At 40.7% G+C, this 27093-nt stretch overlaps 1 protein-coding gene and 2 non-coding genes across 4 annotated transcripts; 1 reads left to right on the top strand and 2 right to left on the bottom strand.

Annotated features, from left to right (window-relative positions):
• Positions 1-122: 122 nt before the first annotated feature.
• Positions 123-26034, bottom strand: CWF19L1 (CWF19 like cell cycle control factor 1). 2 transcript variants are annotated; one of them, XM_060034252.1, is made up of 14 exons: positions 25926-26034; positions 23013-23097; positions 21708-21786; positions 20777-20878; positions 19134-19348; positions 17079-17197; positions 14368-14452; positions 12602-12742; positions 11581-11695; positions 10743-10822; positions 5668-5877; positions 3940-4059; positions 3394-3491; positions 123-548 (listed from the first exon to the last, which is right to left on the bottom strand). In XM_060034252.1, the coding sequence occupies exons 1-14, from the start codon at positions 25946-25948 to the stop codon at positions 404-406; spliced, it is 1617 nt and encodes a 538-aa protein (XP_059890235.1). In that variant the 5' UTR covers positions 25949-26034; the 3' UTR covers positions 123-403. The 2 variants fall into 2 exon arrangements, with proteins under 2 accessions (XP_059890235.1, XP_059890236.1); XM_060034253.1 differs by lacking the exons at positions 20777-20878; positions 21708-21786; positions 23013-23097; positions 25926-26034 and having other exon boundaries at positions 19162-19291.
• On the top strand, positions 1282-1416 carry LOC132440115 (small nucleolar RNA SNORA70). The gene has a single exon (XR_009522520.1). It is a non-coding gene; the product is annotated as a small nucleolar RNA SNORA70 (small nucleolar RNA).
• On the bottom strand, positions 4250-4397 carry LOC132440125 (small nucleolar RNA SNORA12). The gene has a single exon (XR_009522529.1). It is a non-coding gene; the product is annotated as a small nucleolar RNA SNORA12 (small nucleolar RNA).
• Positions 26035-27093: the final 1059 nt, after the last annotated feature.

The raw sequence follows: 27093 nt of genomic DNA, 5'->3' as shown, positions 1-27093 counted from the left end.
CCTGTGAGATCCTGGGATAACACCTGGGCCTAAAGCCCTGGCCCCTCCTACTATACACACACACTACTTCATTTCAATGGTTATAGGTAACATGAACACAAGACACTTCCCAACCATGAAAAAGCATTTGGATTTTATATGATAGTCTAAATATTTTTGAAAATGTTGATAAAAACAAGCTGTACTTGGAGTTTGATGACAGACATGCTTTTAACATAAGATCTTCATCCTAGAATGTGACTTTTTCTAAAAAATATTCAATCTTAGGCCTCTTGCTGCAGGCAGGTTCCATGGGAATACATAAAAAAGAGGCAGGGAAACAGTCCCCGTGGGAGACTGTTGTTTCTCAAAAAACAGGCTGCCATTACATCCTGTGAAGTTCATAAAGTGCTTTTCCCTTTGCTCAGTCATCCAGAGTGAAGTCAAAGGGCTCAAAGTCTTTCCGGAAGTGACGAGCCAGGGTCTCCTCCTCTTCCTTGCTGATCTGACACTGCCTCCAGTCAGACTTGTCAGGAATATTAAGGATAGCTTCACTAGCCAGGACCTCCCTGCAGAAAAAGCACAAAGAAGTCAAAACGGACAGTATCAGTCCAAAACCCACTCTTCCTTCGATTCCTCTCCAGCCAGAGAGCTCCACTCAGCATCACCCAAAGAAGGTATGCAAATTTCTCTGACTTAGCTCATACCATTTTCTCTGCCCTGAGAGCCATCTCTGCCATTCTATCTATCAAAGTCATGCCTGTTATAAGTGACCCGCTCAGGTGTTAGCTCTTCTAGCCCCTCAAATTCCATTTACGTCTCTGAACAACTTGGAACTACATTACTGGTACCTAGAGAAGCAACATGGCACAGTAGAAAGAGGGCAGCCCCTGATATCAGAAATATCAGGGACTGGATTCCATCCCTAGCTCTGCCACTCGCTATCTGTGACTTGAACAGATTACTTCATCACTGTGCCTTGATTTCCTTGCCTATGAAATGCAAAATAAGAGTTTTCTGATGTATGGAGACAACATAATCAAAGCACCAAACTAGCTGTAATTACATCCTGCCTTAAACTCTAGTTCTGTCATCTCGGGCCATTAGTGTGCTGAGGTGAAAAGTCAGGCACCTAGTATCATATCCCACTCTGACTTTCTGCCTCTCTTTCTAGTGCACTCAGGCCTACGTAGGCACAACAGCACAGGCTCAATGTCAACAAAACCACCACATACACAAGCTACCTTCTAAATGCCACCGCTTTATACTTTTACTTATTTTGATATATTAGAAATAACTCCTTTGCAGCCAATTAAGCTGACTGTGCTCTTTTCCCCATGGGGCCCCAGTGTGCAATGACTGCAAACAGCAGCCTTCTTAGTAGTGTATGCAGCCTGTTGCCTCTATGGGTTGCCCTAAGGGACCCTGGAGACAGCCCTTTCCAGTGGACATTCATGACTGGCATGCTGTCCCTGATCTAGGCTCCAGACAGGTACGCACGGTGCCTTGGGAAAGCCCCAGGGCACAGTGGCCAGGGTCCACATTGGCCAAGTCATAATGTCCATCCACAACTGTTCCTGCAGAACAAGAAACATGTGATTGAGGCCCTCCACAGGGCGAAGTTCAAGTTCCCTGGCTGCCAGAAGATCCATGTCTCCAAGAAGTGGGGCTTTAACTAAGTTTAAATGAATCTGAAAACATGGTGGCAGAAAAGCAGTTCATCCTGGATGGCTGTGGGGTCAAATATATCCCTAATCGTGGCCCCTGGACACATGGTGGGCCTGCACTTGCGAGAGCCTTGGCACCGTCCCCTCCTTACTCGTGCCCACCAATAAATCCTTTCTTGTCAAAAAAAAAAGAAAAGAACTCTATTTGTACATTTGTATGGTTCATTTTCCACTTTGAAGCTACAGTAAATAGAAAGGCTGAAAACAAATCACATGAGTCTTCTAAAAGTCAAAGGACCTAAGCTCAAGTTCTAGTTCTCTGGGCAGACCATCAGTCTACCTCGCCATCTGTAAAATGAAGACAGAACCGCCCTTCTTGTGCAGCAGGAAAAAAAATACGTCTTTTCAAGTATTTCGTTAACTGTAAAATGCTATGTAACTGTAAGTTACTATTGTGAAAAATACTCAATGTTGAAAATACAACCAACTACCAAGAGCACAAAATCATTCAGAGACTCTATCCTTTGTGAGCTTATGTGCCTGTGTCATCAGTGTCCACACCTGTGTCTGTTGCTGAATCAATAACACAAAGATAATGTCAGATGTTTGAAGCTCCTAACACATTTCTTCTCATTTATTATCTTTTTGAAAATGTAGACAACTACGTTTACTGGACTTATCCAATGGTGGCAATCTCTTGGAGGTTTTCCAAATTGCTCCAAAAAGGGTTCAAGATTGACTCAAAGCTCAGTTCTAACTAGGGAAAAAACCACTGCAAATCACAGACACCAGCATCAGATAACCTGTTCCGCACATTTTCAACTCCCCTCCATACTCTCTCTTCTTGCCAGCAAATTCCTGTCTTCATTCTCTACCTAATTTATACCACTCCCTGTATAGTTCTGCAGTCATGTTCTCCATGATATGAGGAGCAAAAATGAAGCCTCGTCCAGACCTTTAGGACACTACAGAGTTGTGAGTTAAGACCTCACATCTTTGGGGTCCAGCAGGCCAGGTCACTGTGTGACCATGGACAAGCTACCTAACCACTCTAGAGCCATGCTGTCCACTATAGAAGCCACTAGCCTGACATATTTAAATTTAATCCTAATTAAATTAAATTAAAAATTGAGTTCCTCAGTCATATTAGACACATTTCAAGTGCTCAGTAGTCACTAGTAATGTGGCTGGTGATTACTGTATAGGACAGTGTACTTTTATAAAACATGTCCATCATCATGAAAGTTCTATTGGCACTCCTCCAGAGCCTCATTCTTCATACTGGTAAATTGGGATGACAGTACTTACCTTACAGAGTTTGGAAGATTAAATGAGGCAATGCATGGAAAGTTCTTGGCACAGTGTCTGGCACAAAGCACATGTTCAATTAATAATAGCATTTTCCTCCCTTGGGCTAGAATGCCCACATGCCAAAGTTTACCCTCTAAATATCTCTCTTAGGCTCAACTTCAGCCCTTTCATGATGCCTTCCACCACGTAGAAATGGGCTCTCCCTTCTCTGAATTTCTAAAGTACACTGTTCCTCAAAACTTTGTTACGGTACTTTTCACACTCTGCATTGCATTACTGTCATATATGTAAACATCTGACTTGCCCTAAGACTATTGGTTCCTTGGGGCAAGGACTGTTCCTTGTTTGGCTTTTTACTCAACTGGCCATGCAGCCCACTACTTCGTTCAGAGTAGGTCTAGTGAAAATACATTTAAAATAAGAAAAATGTACAAACCTTCCAAACTGCAAAGGAAAATTCTTTTTAATTCTGTGGAAAAGTTTCTCTCCTGTGTCAAGTTCAACATAAAAATATGCTGCTCCTGGCTGTGCAATCTAAAGTAAACAGAGTCATATGAGGACATGCAACAGTGCTTTAAAAGTCAAAAATCCCAGCCCATCTCTTTAAAGCTTTAATTTGGCAAAGAATTCAGCTTAGAAGCACAAGAAAAAGGATGTGAGCAGATATAAATCCCAAGCCACTTAGTGGAACTAGAGTTTAAAAAGCCAAACTGGCAGATATTACAAAGATCCTCCCAGTAGCACCTACCTTCCTAAGTTCCTGCCTTAGGAAATTTCTAATTTCTTGCTCTTCCCAGGAAAGCATTAAGGCACTGATGTAATATCATCTTCATCTCTAGTCTAATCAATACCCCATGCTCTAGTACCAAATTGTCACCTGCCCATTCAACATTTTTTAAACACCTTTGAGTACCTCAGGCTCAACATGTCAGAAACCAGGTCTTTACTTCTCCTGGAATATGACCTTCCCCTCCTGTTTTACCTGCTTGATGTCTGAGTGCTCTGGGATTTCCAACAGCTCTATTTGTTGCTCCTGTGCCTGAGTAATGAAGGCATCTTTAATGTCATCAGTAGCGCAGCGGCTGAGGGGCACAGGAATGACCTGGGGCGGGGGGGAGGAGCAGGAGAAATTCTTCATGCAGGTCTCAGAGAGCTCATGCCTCCCGCAGTCCCTGAGACGTAGCAAATCCATCACAGGGGTGGAGAAACACCCCTCAGCAGAGATTCTCCTCAGGCCAGACAGGTCTATGTCAGCCTGTCTGTAAGGACTTAAACTTATGAGCTTGTCTGCCACATGTGGGAGCCCATCTCTGATGTGGGAAAGGCTAGAAAGAGATCTCTTTGCCATTAAGCCTTTGCCAGCTCCTATATAATATATGTGGCAGAGTCAGGCCCATTTGAAAACTTAACAAATGTGCCAGAAAGAAAACCACCACAACGACAATCAAATTATCCATAAGTCTCTGAATTTCTGAGCTGCTAGCCCCAGGCAGGATCTGAGACTATTTCCTACCTCTGAGCTGCCACTCATGCTGAGCTTCACACAAAATACCCACTCTCTTCCAAACTCTATCAAGGCCCACACCTTTCTTGGAACCTTCCTCGACTACCCATTCCTTTTCTCAACAAGGCACTTACTATCTGTGCTATTCACTTGTACTGCCATGCACTACCCTGTGAATCCCTGTAAAATCTCTGGACTTATCACTAGAAACTCTTTAACCTTTTAAATGAATATTATTTAAATATTATATGAAAATTCATATTAAATATTTTAAATATGAAATCAACTATTTAAATACCTAACCTTATATTAGAATCAAATACTTAAATATTAATTAAAATTAAGTATTAAAATTAACATTATTTGTTGATGGGCACTTGGGTTGTATCCATGTCTTGGCTATTGCAAATAGTGCTGCTATGAACACTGGTACACATGTATCTTTTCGAATTAGAGTTTTCATCTTTACTGGTTATATGTCCAGCAGAGGGAGTGCTGGATCATAGATAGCTCTATTTTTAGTTTTTTGAGGAACCTCCATACTGTTTTCCATAGCAGCTGCACCAATTTACACAACAACCCAAGTGCCCATCAACAGATGATTGGCTTAAGAAGATATGTTTTTTATATATATATATATATACACACACACACACACACAATGGAATATTACTCAGCTATAAAAAATAATGAACTATTGCCATTTACAACAACACAGATAGATGAACCTAGAGAATATCACACTTAGTGAAGTCAGACAAAGAAAGACAAATATTATATGACATCACTGATATGTAGAATCTGAAAAAAAAAATACAAATGACTCTATATACTAAACAGAAACAGACTCACAGACATAGAAAACAAACTTATGGTTACCAAAGGGGAAAGGGAGGGGAGGAAGGATAAATTAGGAGTATGAAATTAACAGATACAAACTACTATACATAAAATAGAAAAACAACAAGGATTTACTAATATAGCACAGGGAATTATATTCAATATCTTGTAGTAACCTACAATGGAAAATAATCTTAAAAAATATATATATATATATATGTAAAACTGAATCACTTTGCCATATGCCTGAAACTAACACAATATTGTAAATCAACTGTACTTCAAAAAAATTAACATTATTTAAATATTTATCAATATCCAGGTCCCCATACAGCCCTTCCAAGTTCTCGGGCAGAGACCACCTACCTGTAGCTGGAGGTGATGGCTCTTATAATTTCTCTCAAATAGAATACATCGTTTGCCTTGACTCTTAAAGAAGCGCCTCAATGTTGCCTTATACTGCTCAACCTCTTCCACCACCTCTGCTGAAAGCTCCACCACTGACTGGTAGTGTCCAATGGGCAGGATGAGGACATGGTCATCAGATAAGCCTCCTTTGGCCAGGGCAAGGTAGCACTGAAGAGGAAGCACACAGAAGTGAGACATCAATACTGCATGTGTGATTCTTCAGGGAGAAAAGCCTCTACAGAGCGTGAGCCCAAGGGTGTGGGAAAAGTGCTCAAGAGGCTCTCAGTAGAAATTCTCCTCTTAAAAAAATCTAATTTTAGAGGTTATAACAACAATGTTGTCAAGCACCTGCTGAAGAACGAGATTAGATGCAACAAATTTCTCTTTTTCTGGCTGCACGGCTTGTGGGATCTTAGTTCCCTGACCAGGGATTGAACCCGCACCCTCGCCAGTGAAAGTGTGGAGTCCTAACCACTGGACCGCCAGGGAGTTCCCAGATGCAACAAATTTCTATGCAACTATCAAATGAACTGGGAGCCAATGAGCAGCACGCAGACCGGCTTTTGGCTACAAACACACCAGAGCTGAAGGAGACTGGAACAGACGGTTGGTTTTTCCTCCCAGGCTCTGAACTTGAAAGCAATTTTTCAGTTTATTATCACCCCCAGTCAAAGAAAGATACCACTTCTGACTTCAAATGAACCACTTTCCTTACAGTGACACCCAACCTCACCCCCTAAATACACCTCTTAGGCTCATGAAAAAGGCAAAGATGACATGATTAGCATCCAGTGTCCCTACAGCCTTAAGCTGCTGACTAACCTCTACAAAATGAAAGCAAACATAACCTAACAGGGAAGGAAGAAGAAGAAACCTCAAACTCAGGTACATCCAAAAAAACTGTAGTTCCCAACAATGGCTGCCGGCAGCTAAACAGCAACTAAAAATATTTCTGTCAAAACCTAAACATGCAAGACTGCTCTACCACTCAGACATTCTTTGAAGGGAAGACACTGAGTGAGTAGAGAAAGGGCCAGTGAATATCAACGCAGGCAAATGAAGGTACTGGAGCTTTAGAAAAACAATCCAAAGAATACTTTTAGTGTGGTGGGTTCAAAGTTAAGGCTGAAGGAAGGAGTCATTTATTTTTCATCTACACTGAGAAAGCCCAATAGAATGACAGGATAAGTATCAGAAACAAACTAAAGCGTGATCATCCTCGATCTCCTTGGCACAGAGGACTGAACACATCTATAGAGTTAATATCCCAGATGACTAAAGTTCATCAAAACCTCATATGTGCTAAAACATTAAAAAAAATTTTTAATAACCATTTTGATTGTGTTTGTTTTAAAAGGTTACTCTAGATGCCTGAATTTTCTAGCCTTTCCTTTATGTCAGTGGGTCACCGCCATAAACAGCAGTTTTTATACTGTGATGTGTGCACTGAAGCTACTGAAGTTTCTAGTCTAGACTAAATAGCACCCCCCAAGGCAGTACCTTCTAGTTCTTGTGAATAGTTTCACACTTGGCCGATCTCTTCCCTTCTTTTCAAACTCTCAACTTATAATCTGTTCTATACTTGAATTATCTCTAATTTTATCTCAAATGTATAAGTAGGACCTGAATGAATATTTCTCCCATAGACAAATGCATGGATTTTGCAATAGTTATTCTGGACTCTTAGCAGCCCATACCTGCTTTTACCAATTTATAGCCATGGGCCATTAGCATACTTCTATGTATATTCCTTGAGGAAGGCATGGCAAAGACAGAGAAAAAGCCAGGGGGAAAAAGTAATGAAAGGAGATCAAGAGGAGTGGCTACAGAGGGGACTCCAAGCCCTGTGCCAGACACCCACAGGTCACCAGAGGTTCCCAAGAGGTTTCTAACAACAAAGGACAGCGCAGGGAAGTGTAAACTTGATTACTAGGTAGGCTCTAGGCTAAAATCATCATGTGACCTCCTACTTGGGGTGCTGGGTTGGGCCACAATCAAAATCTGAGATACTTTTTGCCCCTCTAGCTTTAGGTCAAGATGAGAAGCAAACAGGTTTCCTGATTATCCCCTAGGCTCATACCCTAAGCCAGATACCCTAGGCAATAGAAAGGTACAATAAATGGAAAGGAAAGGCCATCACTCCTGGAGGCCCAGAGCAGCACGGAGCTAAGTCACCCATTCCAAATCTCTTGTGCCCTGCATGGCATTCTGAACCTATTGTTTCCGAAACAGAAGGCAGTCTGAAGCCTTCCCCCATACCATACCATATGGGAGAGAAGGATAGCATGCACTAATCCAAGGAGGAAACCAAGATCCAAGAGAGTTAATCCAAAAAGGTATTCCTATAAAAAGAAGAGTTTTTCAAGTTTGCGTCTCTTCCCACTGAAGAGTTCATCCACAGGCTCTATGGCCCAGCTGTGTCACAGGCCTTGACCCCATTCATGCTCCCCCTACCGACAGGAGTGTGCCAATATGCAAGACATAAAAATTAAATGCAAATGACTGGGACTCTTCAGTCAAACAATAATGGCAGGAGAGGGATATGACTTCGAGTGTAAGATGACACAGATTCTAGTCAGTCTACAGGAGCCCACAGAAGAGGGCCCTCACTGTCAGGACAAGCTGAGGAAAAGGTCATCCCCAGGAAACAAAATTAGAATAAATCAGTGAAAAATGGATGAAAGTATCTGTCCGCAGAAGCATCACACACTAAGAAATGATTTGTAAATATTTTCCTCAGGAGCCTTGGGAAATAGCCAATTCTAGTCATGGGAGACTAGGGTGCAAATGTTAACCCTGAAAATTAAGCTTCTTTCATTCTAAATGAATGAAAAAGAAGAATAATGGTCTATATGAATCCCAGAGGAATGAGGGTCAAAAACTAATATTATTTAATACCTAATCAAGCCCTGCCCAAGGAAAAGTATCTGGGGAAATCTGAAATAGGATGACTTTACTGTGAGACACACATAGTTCATCAGAACTTTCCACAGCCTGAATAAAATCCTTCTCAAAATCATCCAGTTCTCATAGTCTGATTCAGTGCTTACCAAGCAATCTTGTAATTATTATCTTGGGTTCCCAGATACCCATACCAGGAATGTGGATGTGTGTATTCCCGTCATTAGGAAGCTATATCCTCTACTACTAGGCAAAACTGAGAATTTATCACTTTAGTCTTTTATATAATCAGTGTAAGTCAGTTCCCAACATTGCATAATTATCACAAATAAAAATTAATAAACTCAAGTTTTTAAATCTGAAGATATAAAAAAATGTCAACATTTTTAGCCAAATATGAGTGTAAAGGCAACAGAAGACTCCCTTTTTGGGACAAAGAAAATCCTTGTGTTTGTACTTCCCTGGTGGCACAGTGGTTAAGAATCCGCCTGCCCATGCAATAGACACGGGTTCGAGCCCTGGTCCGGGAAGATCCCACGTGCCATGGAACAACTAAGCCCGTGTGCCACAACTACTGAGCCTGTGCTCTAGAGCCCGTGAGCCACAACTACTGAGCCCGCGCGCCTAGAGCCCGTGCTCCGCAACAAGAGAAGCCACCGCAGTGAGAAGCCCGCATACCGCAACGAAGAGTAGCCCCTGCTCACCTCAACTAGAGAAAGCCCGTGTGCAGCAACGAAGACCCAACACAGCCAAAAATAAATTAATTAAAAATAAAAAAGAAAAGAAAATCCTTGTTTTAAATAGTAATTCAAAAAAGCAACTCATCACCCCCAAGTAGTATGAAATAAAAACATATAAAGTTCAAGAATTACATAAAAACATCACCCTAGGAGAGCCATACCTATTTGTCAGAGAGGAGGGAGAGAAGGAGCAAACTTGTGAAACTGGCTCTACTAAACCACAGGAGAATTGCTATAGTTGCTCTAGTCAAAAAGATAGAAAATAACAAATGTTGGCAAAGGATGTGGAAAAACAGAAACCCTCATACATTGCTGGAGGGAAAACAAGATGGTACAGCCATTTTGAAAAATAGTTTGGCAGTATCTTAAAAAGTTAAACATAGGGCTTCCCTGGTGGCGCAGTGGTTGAGAGTCCGCCTGCCGATGCAGGGGATACAGGTTCGTGCCCCAGTCCGGGAAGATCCCACATGCCACAGAGCGGCTGGGCCCGTGAGCCATGGCCGCTGAGCCTGCGCATCCAGAGCCTGTGCTCCGCAGTGGGAGGGGCCACAACAGTGAGAGGCCCGCGTACCGCAAAAAAAAAGTTAAACATAAAATTACAAGCAATTCCACTCCTTAGGTGTCTATCCAAGAGAAATGAAAACATACGTTCACACAAAGACATGTATGCAGATGTTCATTAATAGCCATAAAGGGGAAACAACTCAAATGTCCATCAACTGATGAATAAATAGACAAAATGTAGTCTATCCATACAACGGAATACTATTTGACCAGAAGGAATAGAAAACTGACACATGCTACAACATGAATGAGCATCAAGAACATTATGCTAAGTAAAAGAAGCCAGACACAAAGACACTGTACGATTCCATTTATATGAAATGCCCAGACAGGAATGAAGACAAAAAAGACTAGGGGTTGGGCTTCCCTGGTGGCGCAGTGGTTGAGAGTCTGCCTACCGATGCAGGGGACACAGGTTCGTGCCCCGGTCCGGGAGGATCCCACATGCCACGGAGTGGCTGGGCCCATGAGCCATGGCCACTGAGCCTGCGCGTCCGGAGCCTGTGCTCCGCAACAGGAGAGGCCACAACAGTGAGAGGCCCGCATACCACAAAAAAAAAAAAAAAAAAAAAAAAAGAGACTAGTGGTTGCCTGGGGCTGTGGGTGGGTATGGAGACTAACTGTAAATGGGCATGAGGAATCTTATTGGAGTGATGAACATGTTCTAAAACTATTATGTGATGGCTGTACAATCAGTGAGTTAACTAAAAATCACTGAATTGCACACTTAAACTAGGTAAATTTTATGATATGTAAATTATGACTCAATAAAGTTAACAGAAAACAAACAGGTGTCTCCTCTGTAAAAGGTTCATGGAAGTAACTCACATGTGTGCCAATGCTGACCACCAAATGCTTTTCCACTTCAGGGCTGGCAAGGCAAAACCAGCAGGGTCCTGGAGGCTGAGCTTCATGTGGAAGAAAGACAAATGTTACCATGGTCCAAGCACTCCAGCACATAACCACCCTATAGAATTCAGCCTTGTCTGATCTTTGCAACCTGCAAACACTGATATGTACACAGTACTGCCACAACGGACTGTGTCTGCTGTGCTCCCACTATGACCCCTGCCCCCATTACCATTATCAATGAAACTAAACCTCTATTAAAAGTTCTGAATTTGTAACCAATCCACAGGTAGGTGATCCATGTGATAACCATATATTGACTAAAGTAGCATGTAACTGGCAACTAACTGCAATGAGAGAACACTCAACTGGGTGTCTGGAGCCCTAATTCTAGTTCTAGTCATGCCACCAGCTATCCACATGACCCTGGGAGTACGTGTACCCTCCCGAAGTCAGCCTCTTCATCTTTGAAACAAGGGGGTGGAGAAAGAGGATCTCAATGTAATAGCTGTAAGTCTTTTCTACCAGTTTGATTATTCTATTATTTTATAAACCCAAACTGGTTTTGTAGGCTCTTAACCTTACGTTTACAGACATGATGGAAAGGAGCTTTTTCCATAGTTCTGACAGGAATAGCCTCAGACAGCCTCAAAGTCAGGCCACCTTTGCATTCTTTTATTTTTCTTATTGGTCCTAATGATTCAATATACAATCTTCTTCTGCCAAAAGAGGCTCTCTTAGCAATGCTGCTTCCCAAACAAGACCCAAAATAACAGTTTTTGCTCACATAAGAAACCTCTGGAACCAAGGTACTTACGAAGTTTGCGAGGCTGCTTTGGGTGAGGAGAAGACTTGCTATCTCTGCCTGTAGATGAACGCTTCCTTCCCTGCTTTTCATTTAAATCAAAGAAAAACTGACAGGCTGAATCTTCCTGGAACAGCCAAAGGTAGAAGAGTAAATGTTATTAAACTAACCTTTAGACAAGTAGCCAACCATCCACATACAAGGGAATGTTCCTGCCATGTCATGTCTTTCCTCCCTGCCCTTTCTGCCTATTCTAGAGAAGAAAAATATTTTCCCAATCCTGATGCCTGGACTCTCAGTCATACCTCTCAACACTTATCCAAGCTACCACCAAATTTATCCCTTTGGAAAAGTGAATTAAAATGCAAGTTATACAGCAACTCTTGCCTAAAACAGAATAGCATGAACCCACCCACATTCCTTTCCCTTTCTCTCTCAGTAGGGCCATGGTGCAGTCTTACAATTTCACAGATCAAACAATTCTGAGTTTTAATTAAAAAGATAAGAAAAAAAGTCTGAGAAAGTAGACAATGCATACTAGTAAGGAAACTTGACATTCCTTGCTTTAGTGAAGGGAAAACGAATTTCAGAAAAGTCTGCTATTAAGAAATTTCTTCAGAGTAAATCTTATTCACCTATACCACTCATTATAAAATCACAAATTACATTGCTACCAAGCAGTTGGGATCTTTGCCTGAAGAGTTAAGAACAGAGAATTAACTTTAGACAAGGAAAGACTCTACATGTGTAACCCCAACATATGAACCAAGTTTAGACAATGAAAGACTAAAAATATGAAACTGTTAACCCCAAAATATAATTAAAAAAACAAACAAAAACAAAACAAAAAACACATTGAGCTTACTGGAAATCTACTAAGGCTTTCTAATCACCAGCATGATTTCCCAAAGGAAAGAAAAAGATTTAGATTCGAGGGATTAAACTTGCCTTATGAATTAAACTATAACCAGGAAAAGGACACCTGTAGTGGGCAATCCTGCCCAGAAAATGCCACCTCTCAGTCAGAACATACCTCAGGGGCAGGAATCTGCTTTCCTATGGATGCTTGCTTCACAAACTTTCTGTAAGGGTTTTCAGTGACATCTGGAGGCTGTTTTACCAGTTCTGCTACATCCATTAGTTTCATAGGAACAATACTGAATGCATAAAGATACTTTGGGAGAAGAACAACATAATATTAAGGGAAATACTGTTTGTGCAAATGTAACCAACCTATTTTATTATAACATTTCACACAAAGCTTCAGAAACTGAGTAAGATTAAAGAGCAGCAACCAGCCCATCTGTGGTTCAGAGAATCCACAGCAATGCCGTTTCAGTGATCCCTGCAGGGGCAAACCAAGGGCTGATGAAGTAACAAGCAACTAATCAAAGCCCAGCCCTTACACAAAACAACTATCACTGCAAGGCCCAGAGGGACTTGCTCCATAACCCTTGAAGACAAACTGCTTCTGTCTCTGGGTCCTTTATCTTTGTGCACTTTGTCCATAGTCACTGCACTGCCCTTCTTTTTTTCTAATGAAAACTGAATTGGACAACTTAGTGTTTCCCTCTGATTTTATACAGTTTCTGCTGGTATATGCTGATAGATTTTCTTAGGGACTAGTAGCAAAGAAATAAATACTCACATAAATATCTAAAACCATGGACTAATGGCACAGATACTGAAAACTACGTGAGATATGAATAGATGCTTAACCTCACTACTGATCAGGGAAATACAACTAATTAACAATGATACACAACCTTCTTATATCATAATGGCAAAAAATGTTAATAAAAATTTGACACTACCCATTGAGAAAACAGACTCATACACTGCTGGTAGGGGTGTAAACTGGAACAAAATTTTGAAATGAATTTACTAATACTTTCCAAATTTTAAAATGTGCATATTCTTTGAGTGAAGTATGCATTGCTTAGGGTTAAGGCTAACATGTCCCTGAAAGTAAAGCAATAGACTAAAAATACTGTGAGTGATGCTCGGTCTTGAAAGGGCAGTTTAAAAAAAGGAAGAAAGGAAGGAAGGGAGGGAGGGAGGGAAGGAAGTTTAAAAAATTACAAATCTAAACTTGCTAAGAATGCATTGGGCCTAAAAGTTTAAGGTATTATGGAAAAAAACAAAATATTTATCTTTTGCATGTACATTGTTTACGGCATATTATAGTAGGATAATCTTCAGATAGTTTATATATTTTCCCACGTGACTGACTGTTCTGATCTTTAGCTATTCCAATCCACAATATCCTGCTTTTGGCCCTACAGAATCAGAAGTGCTCTCAGGGAAGTGAGAACAATATACTTTTCTGGTATACCCTCTTTCATTCACCTGCACTGTTTTCCAGTATAAAGGAGGATTCAAGGTATCACTAAGATTCCCAAAGCCAACGAGGGCTTAGGTAAATCCTTGGGAAGGTTTTATTATTTCTGCTAAATGAAGTTGCTAAAAGAAGCAAAACAAGAGTACCATCTGAGGTCAAACTCATGAAAAATACCCATAGAGACGACCACATGGATGTGGGAAGAAAGACATCATTCATTTGAAATTTTGCCTTTGTTCCACTGGGCCTATTTTCCCAAACCCTTCTCTAAAATCTCCTACAAAGGACCCAAGGAAACCTGACCTTTCATTACCATATTATTATAAAGAGTAAAGTCACTGAAGTACTGGGACATCGCAGTTGGGGAGAAGAGAAGATCTGAATGCTAAACTTGGCAAGAGGAACATTTATCAGGCAGACAATAAATATTAACCAAACACCAAATACTCAAAATTTACCTTTTTCTTTTCTGGATTTCCAACATTTGCCAGAGCTATGAACCTGGTGGCGTGCTGTGCATTTTCCTGCAGAATGATGTGGTTTCTATAACATATTGGAAAGATAATAGGTTACCAACAAACTTTACCTTCTTTTTTTTTTTTCTGGCTGCACCTCGAGGCTTGCGGGATCGTAGTTCCCTGACCATGGATTGAACCCAGCAGTGAAAGCGCCGACTCCTAACCACTGGACTGCCAGGGAATTCCCACCAACAAACTTTACTTTTGATCTGCAATTATGAAATACGTAGACTCCATGGGGCCATGAAAAAAGCACAGGTCCTAAGTCTATCACTACATCACCACCAGTAACATCTCAGATGTTACCTGTCCATCTAGTAGAATAATCATCCCTACTTCCCGGGGCTGCTGTTAGGAAAAAAATGAGGTCACGTATTTGAAAAGCACAAAAAACTCTAAATTTGGCTTTAAAAGAGTCGGAAAATTGGCAAAATGTTGATAACTGCTGAAGTAGGTTATGGGTTCAGGAGGGATCATTACACTATTCTCTCTTCTTTTATGTAATAAAAAACTATAATAATGAAAAACAAAGAGAAATGAGTTTTAAGTGGAATGGTAATGCTTCAAATGGTAATACATAGCATGATTTCATTCTCCTAGGAAAAATATAAAAATACATGAGTGTCTATGTTCCCTAGAAAAAAAATGCCAGTATTTTTATTATGATAGTTATGGGTTTTTGTTACAGCCCTGGTTAAAAAGTTGTACAGGGAAGAGATATGGGAACATATGTATATGTATAACTGATTCACTTTGTTATAAAGCAGAAACTAACACACCATTGTAAAGCAATTATACTCCAATAAAGATGTAAAAAAAAAAAAAGTTGTACAGGGTTTTTTGCTGTTTTTTTTTTAACAGCTTTATTAAGATCTAATTCAAATACCATACAATTCACCAGTTTTTAGCATATTGCCATATACTAAGCCACTACCACTATCTAATTTTAGAACATTTTCATCATCTAAAAAAGGAAACCCTGTATCTATTAACAGTCACTCCCCATTTCCCTCCAACTAGCCCCTGGCAACCGCTAATCTACTTTTTATCTCTATGGATTTGCCTATTCTGGATACTACAGATAAATGGAATCATGTAATATGTGGTATTTTGTGTTTGGCTTCTTTTATTTAGAATAATCTTTTCAAGGTTCACACATGTAGCTTTTATCAGTACTCCATTCCTTTTACTTACTGAATAACATTCCATCATATGGATATACCACCGTTTATTTACCCATTCATCAGGTGATGGATATTTAGGTCATTTCCTCATTTTGGCGATTATGAATAATGCTGTTATGATCATTTGTGTACAAGTTTTTTGTGAACCTATGTTTACATTTCACTTGGAATAGGAGTGGAATTGCTGGGTCATATGGTAGGCAAATGCCAAGTATTTTTGCAAAGCAGCTGTACCATTTTACATTCCCACAGCAACGTATGAGGGCTTCAACTGCTCCACATTCTCATCAGCACTTATTATTTGTCTTTTTGATTATAGCCATCCTAGTGGGGTGAGAAGTGGTATCTCAGTGGTTTTGATTTGGATTACCCTAATGGCTAATGATGCGTGAGCATCTTTTCATGTGCCTATTGGCCACTGGTTTATGTTCTTCAGAGAAATGTATATTTGGATCCTTAAAAGTTTTGAGTGGCTTATTCCTATAACCTTTCTGTTTCTAGTGCATGGTTTCAGAGAACAAGAGGTTTTTCTGGAATGCATATATGGAGATATAAAAGAAAAATCCGTAGTACCTATGGTTATACCTTAGGCTGTGGGATTACAGGGAAAGGGCAGGTTATATTCTTCTTTTTGCTCACCTATATTTTTTGAACTTTCAACAACACATATATTGCTTTTGTATATTAAAAAAAAAGGTTTTTATAAATCATTTTAGGGATTACCCATGCCTTTAAAGTGAAGATGTTTCAGAGTTAACTTTATTTAGCTCTATTACTTATAAAACACTGGTTTTATTTTCTCTGTAATACATCCTTTAAAAACTCCATCTCCAAGCTATACTGAAAAAAGAGAGAGAGAGAAAAAATTGATACAAGTTCTTGATTCCTAAATTGAAATACTTCTTAGGTGATTATCCTGAGTTTAAGACTACACAAGGGGGCTTCCCTGGTGGCGCAGTGGTTGAGAGTCCGCCTGCTGATGCAGGGGACACGGGTTCGTGCCCTGGTCCGGGAAGATCCCACATGCCGCGGAGCGGCTGGGCCCGTGAGCCATGGCCGCTGAGCCTGCGCATCCGGAACCTGTGCTCCGCAATGGGAGAGGCCACAACAGTGACAGGCCGCGTACCGCAAAAAAAAAAGACTATACAAGGAGTAACCGTTTAACCTGATCAAAACAGGACTTACTGTACATCAAGCTATGATAGTTAAACAGCATTGTTATGTCAGACCCTCAAACCTTTAAGGGGCTTTAAATGATACATTGGATGATACAGTATCATCCAATCCCTTGTATTTCAAATTAGGAAACCAAACTCAGAGAATTGGAATGATTTGAAAGTCACTCATTTCATGCCTGAGTAACTAAAAGAAACCAAGATATTATATGGCTGAAATGAACATGAGAAGTTTACACAGAAAATCCAGGCAAATTCTTCAAAAAAACAAAAAGAATGAAATGCTACTCACCGATATGGAAGCCTCTCATAGTATGTCTTTTCCAATGCAGCAAAATGATATCTTGGTTTCAAGCCTGTGGCAAGACTGGAGATCAAATCAGAGCCACATTTTTTGGTATCCACTTCTCCCTAGTAAATAGAAACTTAGTCATCATAACAGACCTAAGAGTTATCATGAAATGCAGAGATATAACAAGACACTTTGAAATGTCTTTGGAATATTTATGTGGCTACAATGTGGGCAGCAGGATTCGCGTCATGAATTCCATACTTATGGCATCAGAGAAATCTCAACACATAAGGGGAACTGGGCTATTACAAATGCAGAAATAGGAACAGTTGTTGGAAGCCAGAGGTTAAGGGAGAAGGTAACTCCTCCATACTAATACCCAAAACAAGGTTTATTACAATCTTTTTTTGGAAAGTAAGCACTCTCTCTCTGGAGCCCACAGACAGTAGTACGTCTATAAGTTGCTTCATTGTGCTCCTGTAGTTCTGACAATGCAGACAGTCATAGTCATTGCAGAAGATCAAAATTAAAAGCTAGCTTTCAGGGCCCCTAGGATCCATAGAATATTTGCCGTAGAACATTCAAGGACTTCATCACATAAGCATACAATCCTTTATTTTGCTTCAGTCAAGGAAGGTGTGGCTTGTGGAAGGGCACAACCGTGCCCTTGTCACAGTTTGTAATACAAAGTCTGTCAAAAGTTAGGTTTGTTCCCAGAGCTTCCATTAACAATAAATTATGTGCTCTCTCATCCATAACATTATTTATGAACTTCATTCTAAGAGAAGGTATTAACTGGAAATAAAGAAATTACCAGAGTTAATTTTCCACTAAGTAAAGCAAAACCTTCCTTTTGTCTTATGCTTGCCTCCTTCAGGTATCTGCTGAAGGGCAGGGAACTGGCCTTGAGGTTAGTTACAGTACCTTAGGGACTAGTGAGATATACTGTTTTCTCCCCTATAAATACCTTGTATGATTACTTATAAACTTTCATCAAAATCTACTTTAATCAAAAATTGTAAACTTTTTTAGCACTGCTGTTCATTCTTCCTTATAGAGTATCACGTGTCTTTCTCTCATCACCACTTTAGTAGTCTTTCTCTGGATCTTCCCTAGTTCTGCTGTATCTTCTCTACGCTGCAACCAGCACTGCCTCTTGTATACTAGTGGCAGAATAACCATAGGTTTGTGGAAGGGGAAGAAAGTGTTGTCCCTTCTCCCTTCAAAATCCTGACAATGCCTGGTATTTCGTTGGCCTTTTTAGTCATGGACACATTATGTTGAAGTTGGCAGAGTGGTCTACAAGGCCCTTTTCTGGATCATATCTGACAACTCTACATCTAGGAGTTGATATTTGTCCCTAAATGCATTCTTACATTTTCCTTCACTGAAGTTCAGCTGATGCTTTCTGCGCTCACATACAACCTTTCAAGGTCTTCCTTAGGCTGATTTCCACCAAGGTAGCTCCCCATGATAGCTGTCACTCACCAACCTGGTGTACACCCTCTTCCTACAAAAATATTTAGATCGAACGCCATGGCACGCTCCAATACGTTCCAACATTAAAGCTTTCCCATTAGAAAAGTACTAAGTTTTCAATATATTGTTTCCCAACTTTTAGATCACTATCCTCAATCCCATGATGATTCCACCTTTTAAAATATGTTGATAGCCAAAAAGATATAATCTGGAATGGAAAGGGGGAAATAAAACTACAGAGCTGCCACTAGCTATAAATCTCTTCACTGAAAATTAGTGACCCCTCAAAACTTCTTAAGAAGCTTGAGAAACGGTACTTGAAGCAGAGAATATAATTTTTTTTAAAAATTCATTTATAAGTAAGACTTCAGCATTCTCTCTTCAGTGAATCATGCTTTCATTAAGATCAACTTTTGCTTTGGTCAGCCAATAAGGCTTTAAGTAACCTGAAAAATTCATAAAAGATTTGTACTGAAAGGAACTAAGAGCTGAAATAGTCACATAAAGAGCAAAAAAGCTCAAATTAAGCCACTGCAATTTGCTTTTAGAAATTCCAACTGAACAAATACTACTCACAGAAGAATTCCCAAAGTTCCCCACATACTTGGGCCATGGGGATGTGAGCAAGATATCAACACCCTTAAACTGGGATGTTGACCACAGCGTTGTTCTCAGGGAAATCACATCCTTGGGACTAAAACTGTAACCTGGGACAGGTTCATTTAAGGACTCTGTCCCACTGAGGTACACAATCTGCAGCCCCGAGCTTCCAGTGAAGACACCTTTACGACCTGGGTTCAAAGAAAAATGGACAAGTTTTAGTCAAACTGCTGAATGAAATGTCACTCTGGTGATGAATCTCTTTCCCCATGCCCCACTTCCAGCTCCTAGGTCTCAATGTTGGATGGCTACAACAGTATTCCTGTTCAGTAAGTAAGAGCAGTCCTTATGTGAAGGCTGCTGGAGCCCACAGTCTGATTGCCCCAGGTGCCTTGCAAATGAAAAAACCTAGGAAGCACTGATTAAGAAAAAGGCTTTCTGCCTTCTAGAGACTCCAAAGGGACTAAAAGAAATCTAGACACCTGGATACAGGGAGAGGCACTGAGAAGAAAAAAAAATAATTGCAGCTGTGAGTAAGCTATAGTCTAGAATAAATGTACTCTTCATGAAGGCAGAAGCTTCCAAATGAAGGAAAACATTTGGAAAAAACAATTACTTGGGAAAAATTAAGAGACTCTGCCATCATCTAAATTTATTCATAGCTTGTGCCCTTGATTCCGTTTCCTTCTTGCTGCCGCCAGAACCCTGGTTCCATCAATTTTCACTTCCCTTTCATCTACTGAGTCTCTTCTTCTCAAATGGTTCTTTCCACATACTAACTCATAAAAGAACACACATACTAACTAATAAAGGAACACACATATTGACTAACAAAGAATAATAAAGTAAAAAAGGAACACACATACTAATAAAAAAAACTATAAAAAGAGCACTTATAGCAAAGGAAATGTAGAAGCTTTCTAAAGAAATGAGAGACCAAGAGAGAGGAAATGTGAAGACCAGTTGAGCCATTTTAGATAAAAGTGAGTTGAATGATCCAAGAAGCAGTAGTGGTGCGGGGAGGGGAGCAAGTGGAGAAGAAAAGCAAAATTTGACAGTGCTTTTTACAACACCCAGACATTGAAAGAACCACTAAGAGTTTCAGGGGGTTGTGGAGGAACAATTTTAACCTGGAATTGAAGAGTGGACCTGGAATCAGAAAAAGGACAAAAGCAGTGAAAAACCCAAGTATCAGCACTAAAAACTTGAGTTTTTCAAAACCTCAGTGAAACCTAGAGCTATAGCAAATTAGGAGTCCAACTAACAAATAAGCTGTGTACATCTAGCAATGTTATATGGTGAGACCACATACATAGAATTTTTTTTAACACAATTTATACCTGACGTACTTCAAACACTGTAGTCAAATATTTTATTCCTCTAGTTGGCTGAAAGAGTATATATTGGGTTGTGAAAGTACAAGGAGATTGGGGAGAGGTGGGAGACAACATAGGAAAAATGACATAGTCTTAAAGGTATAGACACTGACTTTAGGAAAAAAAACCCTGATCCCCATTCTCTCAGGCAGTAATGGCAGATGAATCCGGCCACAAATTTCCTTGGAGGCTAATTCCTGGGACACATTATGTTCATTACAAACACACAAGATATCAACTTACCCAGATAAGTAATGTTTTCAGCTAATTCACACCCATCAACATCTTGGAAATATTTTACTGTTTCCTGGTTATTGGCACCCAGCACGTATGTCTGAATAGGAGCTAGTGAGAGAAACAGACATGACACCAGCTATTAGAAGATCTGCTTTGGAACCTGAGAACTGTATCCTCATAGGAAAAACACTTGTAGCAAAAGTAAAGAGTCTGCAATTCTAGGGAATTCCCTGGCACGGGTTTGATCCCTGGTCCAGGAACTAAGATCCCACAAGCCACATGGCATGGCCAAAAAGAGTCTGCAATCCTATACATGGAACACGGTCACCACATAGGATATCCTACAACCAACCTTGTGGCTTGACTACTAAATGGTATCACTAGGCTGATGAAGTAACATCTTAGAGAGGATGGTCAATGTATAGTTAGGAAAACACAGACCCCAAAGAGCTTAATAAAAAACACTGAAACTAGGGGAAAAAAAGAACACATATGGTTGCATTATTCAATTCCTTCCTACTGAGAAGAGAATTCTTTTTCTGGAACTAAATCCAACCAAATTCAAAATGTGAACATTTAGATATATAGGCATTCTTCCCAGGTCAATGCAGAAATCAAAGGCAAACTCTTCAATCACTAATGTGTGAAAAACAACTAGGCAAGAACCATGTAGCCTTGAAACTTTATTAGAAATCATATGTTAAAAATAAGTTCTGGGGCTTCCCTGGTGGCGCAGTGGTTGAGAGTCCGCCTGCCAATGCAGGGGACACGGGTTCGTGCCCCGGTCTGGGAAGATCCCACATGCTGTGGAGCAGCTGGGCCTGTGAGCCATGGCCACTGAGCCTGAGTCTCCGGAGCTTGTGCTCCATAACGGGAGAGGCCACAACAGTGAGAGGCCCGCGTACCGCAAAAAAAAAAAAAAAAAAAAGTTCTGTACCTTTCTTGATGCCAGTTTTATATTCCTCCCATTCAGCATCTGGAGTGGAGCCAAAGAAATTTCCTACACACAACAGCAGCTAAAATGAGTTTTTTAAACAGATATATGAGATTTTTAAATAATATCAAATAGTACATAATTAATTGATAATAACGTTATTGAGCTAATTATCCTATTTAATGATCTCAGTTGTTTCCTTAATCGATTTACAGAATTTCCTTAATCAATTTACAGAATTTCTAAACATAATTTTTTTACAACAATTGCAGTAGTTACTGATTCTATGAATTCCTAAATTTTGGCTCCCTGGATGTCAAATACAAGCTGGGGAAAGAGACAAGAGGGTCAGGGAAAAATGGAGACATCAACCTTAAAAAATCTCTCTGCAAAATACAAAACAATATTAGATACCCTGAGAGATACAGGGCATAAAGGACACATTTCCTGCTTGTTGTCTTACTCAACCTTTAACCCAATGAACAAATTATCCCCATATCCAGAATACTCTTCTGTACTCTAAAAATTTACAGTCTAGCTGGCAACAACACATAACAATTACATAGGACTCTTTAGTCTGTGAAGCATTTGCACATATGCTATGAGTTCACTCATACCATATACCCATGAAATAGATCTGTGCTTCCCAAACCCAGGGTCAGAATCACTTAGGGAGGTTCTGCTAGTCTGTTTTCAGTTTTGCGTACAGTAATAAAGTAACAAAATTCAAATTCAAAAAAGTATAGAAGGGTCTACAGTAAACACATCTCCCTTCCCACACCACTTTTCAGCTACTAAATTCCCATGCTCAGAAAAGGAATTCGGACTTCCCTGGTGGAGCAGTGGTTAAGAATCTGCCTGCCAATGCAGGGGACACGGGTTTGAGCCCTGGTCGGAAGATCCCACATGCTGCGGAGCAACTAAGCCCATGCACCACAACTACTGAGCCTGTGCTCTAGAGCCCACAAGCCACAACTACTGAGCCCACGTGCCACAACTACTGAAGCCCGCGCACCTAGAGCCCATGCTCCGCAACAACAGCGGCCACGGCAATGAGAAGCCCGTGCACCGCAGAAAAGAGTAGCCCCCGCTCACCACAACTAGAGGAAGCCTGTGTGCAGCAAGGAAGACCCAATGTAGCCAAGAATAAATAAATAAATTTGTATACATAAGAAAAAAAAAGGAACTCAGTCTAACAAAAAAGGAGAGTATGTGTTTGACTGAGAAATGTATAAAGGAGCCCCAACTTTATTTTACTATGTTTGATTACAACAGTCAAATTAAATGCAGTAAAAAGAAACATCTTACATCAAAGTTTCCACTTTTCTTCTGAATTGTTCGAACTCTATTGAATAAAACATCAAACTTTCCTTCAACATCTCCACATGCCAAGCTGCAAACAAGACATAAATGTTAAGGCAATGCAGGACACACAAATAAGCCTGCCAGGTTTGGTATACCCTAGTCTTCCTGGATTAGGGAGATATGTGATCCAGTCTCTGAGGTTACCTGAGAGGTTCACTGCATGTGAACTATTAATGACCACTGGGCAGCTCCACCTAAAGGTCTCACCAATAACTTCACCATACCTAAAATTTAGCTTATCATTTCCTCCAAAATTGAACCAGCTTATTCTCACTTGCCAAGTTTTGTGGCTGAGTCTACTGCCAACTTGGTTACCAAGACCCAAAAATCCCCCATCCAGTCATCGTCTCCTCAATTCCTTTTTGCAAATATCTTTCAAAGTCATCCTGTCCTTTTCGTTTCCACTACCACTATCTTAGCACAGGGCTTCATTCATCCATTCAACAAACACACTCAGGACATCTACGACATGCTTGCTAAGTGCAGTATGCCAAGTACTATGCTAAGGACACGTTAGGAGTATAAAGAAGAGAGAGACTCAGTTCAAGCCTCAAAGAGTACACAATCAGGGAAGGGGAGATACGCTGATAGTTATAAATTTATATGAACAAGGGCAATAATAGGAGGTATGTGTAAAGTGTTATGGGGTAGGGAAATAGAAACTGACAAGACCTGAGGTTTGTAAGGCAGACTGACCCTAAGTTTTGAGGTAACTTGTTCTATAATCTCATTTCTGAGTTTTTATACTTTTGATTTACATGGTTTTTCCACTTCTCATATCATTTTCTTAATGTCTTTTAACTCATCTTGAAATATTATAGTTCTTGTTTTGTCAGTATGTCTTTCTGGTGTTCTTTACTGTCCATACCACTGAACATTTTCAAGGTAGTGAAAATGCGAGTAGTGAAACGATCATATCTGTTTTAGAAAGATCATTTTAGTAACAGACTGAAAGATGGTCTGGAGGAACAAGTGACTATAAGCAAAAATACCAGCAAAGAGGGCAATGTCAAATGAAGATGGGGAGGAGAGAAACAGACGAGAAATTTAGAATTCTGAAGACTTGAACACAAATTGGAGTGGAGAAGTAGGAACGGAGGATAATTACAAGGTTGAGCAACTGAGAGTCCTGTAGTTTATGCAGAGGCAGAATCAGAGAGAAATACGGTGAATCTGGTATTGGATACAACGCAAAGGATATACTTACATTTCCTCTAATACTCTCCCTTCTTCCTGTCCACCCTACGTAAAGCCAGCAGTTTAATGTTCTTTCCTCAAAAACATTAAGACAACTCCACTGCCTGAGGAACCACAGCTTTCCACAAGTTCCTGATCTCTCTTCCCAATGCTTTCTCCAAGTTTCCATAACAGAAACCTTCCCTACTGTCGATCTGATCACTCTCTGTCTCTGCCATTCCCTTGGGGTAGTTATTTCTCCTAACAGTCCCACACTACCCATCTTGAGTCTAAAATTTTCCCATCCTTCAAGGTCTATCACATCTCTAAAGCCTTCCTGACCGCTCAGAAAGTCCTCTTCTCAAAACATCAGAAATCCATATAGCTCCTCAGAGCAATTTCTGTAATAAATTATTACCACTTTCACTTATCTTCTGAGCACCACCTCTTCTAGGAAGCCCTCCAGCCCCTATCAGTCACCAAATCCTGGTGCTCCCACAGGATCCTGCATTTCCTCTCTCATAGCAGTTGTCACATGGAATTATCTCTGTTTTGGGGAGAGCCATTGTCCAGTTTGTACATCATAAGACACCTCAAAGTTCATCATCTCCTCATCTGGGCCCTCTTCCAGTGTTTCCTACCCCACTGAAGAAAGAAATCTAGGACCAGGACAATGCTGACACCTTCTCACTCATAACCAAACCACCTCCAAACCCTGTTGATGTCCTCTCCTTAATAAACCTTGAACCCCCGCACTTCTCCTCTGCCTTTACGCTATCTAATCCTAGCTGTTTTCTACTTTGGCTATAATTTTTTCTTCACGTTGCAACCAGAATCGCTTTCCAAAATGAAAATTTGATCATGCCAAGGCGTTCTTAAACATTCCAGTGATCCAGTAACTTTTTTAGGATAAAGACAAAACTATTAATCAAGGCTCAATCCTCACTACCTTGATTCCTCACATTAATCCAAATACCCTATACACCCTCCCAGAACCGTGAATCTTTTCCTCCTGACATTTATCAGGACCGTAATTCAACATTTATCTGGATTATTTGATTAATATATGTTTCCCTAAACTGTAAGATCCATTAGGGCAGGAACTCCATCTGTGCAACGTCTAACACAGTGCCCGGCACACTGCAATTGTTCAATCAATACTGTTGAATGAATGAATGAATGGAAGTCCTCTCTTCACCATCTCCTCAAAAAGCGCGCCAGGGCAAAGGCCCTGTCTCTCTCTCCTGTCGACCACTGCCCAGAGCCCATCAATGGGCCCCATGCCTACAATTTTTGGCTAGTAAATATACTGCGAGGAGAAACGAAGGGGAAATGATGTCAGAGACCAAGACGGCCTAACATGGAGAAGGCCTGACGCTAGGAGCTTCCTCCTCTCTCAGCGAGTGTCGCCAAGAGTCCCCCTCTTCAGAAGCGAAAACGGCCAGGAAAGAGGCCGGCAGTGGCCAGGCAAAGACGCGATCGAAGCTCACCAGCAGCCGCCGGGCTTCCGCCCCCGCCTTTCTGTCTTTAGAAAACCCCCTCCAGCGCGCGCGCGCGCGCACACACACACACAACCCGCTTCAGGCTCAGGGTCACACACACACATGCTTCAGACTCAGGGTCACTCTCTCTCACACACACACACGCGTGCGCGCGCGCTTCATACTCAGGATCACTCACAGGCGCAGCGGTTTCTCAGCCATCTGCCCTTATACCCCGGATTGGGACGACCACCGAAAATACGGAAAACGAACCCACGCTCCTCCGGAAAAGGCGACCGCACTACGATAAGACGTCAGCGCTCCCAGCCAATGAAATCTCAGTTACCTACGGAGAGCGCCGAGGGACAGATGCCTCTCTCAGGTGGTTTTGCCTCGAGCAGGAATCAAGAAACCAGGAGCGTGGAGAAGAAGGGACAAAGGACGAAAAACATTCCGATTGTAATTTTTTACTTGGGGGCAGTTGAAATTATTGAATTGCTAGAAAACTCTCTGTACGGTGTTGGCCCCAACCTAATGATGTAACTCTCGTGGGCAAGACAGACCAAATAAATAAATATTTTTTTAAAAAAAAGAGTACATGGGAAATTTGTAATACACGATTTTATTTTATTTCATTTTTTTGGCCACACCAAGGGCACCTGGGATCTTAGTTCCTCTACCAGGTATGGAACCCGCGCCCCCTGCAAGTGGAAGCACGGAGTCTTAATCACTGCACAACCGGGGAAGTCCCTCTAGTCTCTTTTAATCTACGATGGCCCACCTACCTTTTGTTTTTCATGACATTGAGTTTTTTGGAGAATTCAGGCCTTATTGGTTGGAGACAACAGTGTTTAAGGAAATGGAAGAGTTCCTGACAACTGAGGGGCATGGGAGACTCACGAAATGCAGCCAAGCAATTCAAAATTAACTAAAACTTAAAATAAGTTTAAGGAAGAACAACAAAGTTCTGATTTTCCTCACAACTTCTACAATGCTTTTTTGGGAAAAATCAAGTTAACTGCCTTAAAATATTGATGCCTCTGTACTGCTGTCACATTGATATTTTTTCTGCTCTGGAGGTAATACAGCCCAGCCTAGTAGTAGAGGTCAAGATGGAATCTTGAAGAAGAATAGAAGTTTATCAAGCATGGGCAGGTGATAATTTCAGGAAGAGGAAACCTCAGTTAAGATATGAAAACTCATCCATAGAATTCTGTGTTATATTTTTTCTAAATTGAGGTATATGGAATTCAGTGTTATCTTTGCAACTTTCCAGCAAATCTAAGTCTGTTGTAAAGTAGAAAGTTTATGGGAAAAAAACTCATCCATTCGAATTTAAGGTAGCTCAAGATAGCTCAATACAGTGT

Source organism: Delphinus delphis, chromosome 16 (assembly GCF_949987515.2).
Source record: "Delphinus delphis chromosome 16, mDelDel1.2, whole genome shotgun sequence".
NCBI classification, from domain to species: Eukaryota; Metazoa; Chordata; class Mammalia; order Artiodactyla; family Delphinidae; genus Delphinus; species Delphinus delphis.
Note: the sequence above shows the minus strand (reverse complement) of the source record. Positions and strands in the feature narration are given on the sequence as shown.

Bases quoted from the DNA above. Each gene is read 5' to 3' on its own strand.
- CWF19L1 (XM_060034252.1), bottom strand. From the start codon at position 25,948: ATGGCTGAGAAACCGCTGCGCCT. The intron at 23,098-25,925 runs GTGAGTGATCCT...TCTTGTTTGCAG, and splicing joins GCTGAGAAACCGCTGCGCCT to CTTGGCATGTGGAGATGTTG. The intron at 14,453-17,078 runs GTGAGTAGCATT...AATATGTTATAG, and splicing joins TATGAGAGGCTTCCATATCG to AAACCACATCATTCTGCAGG.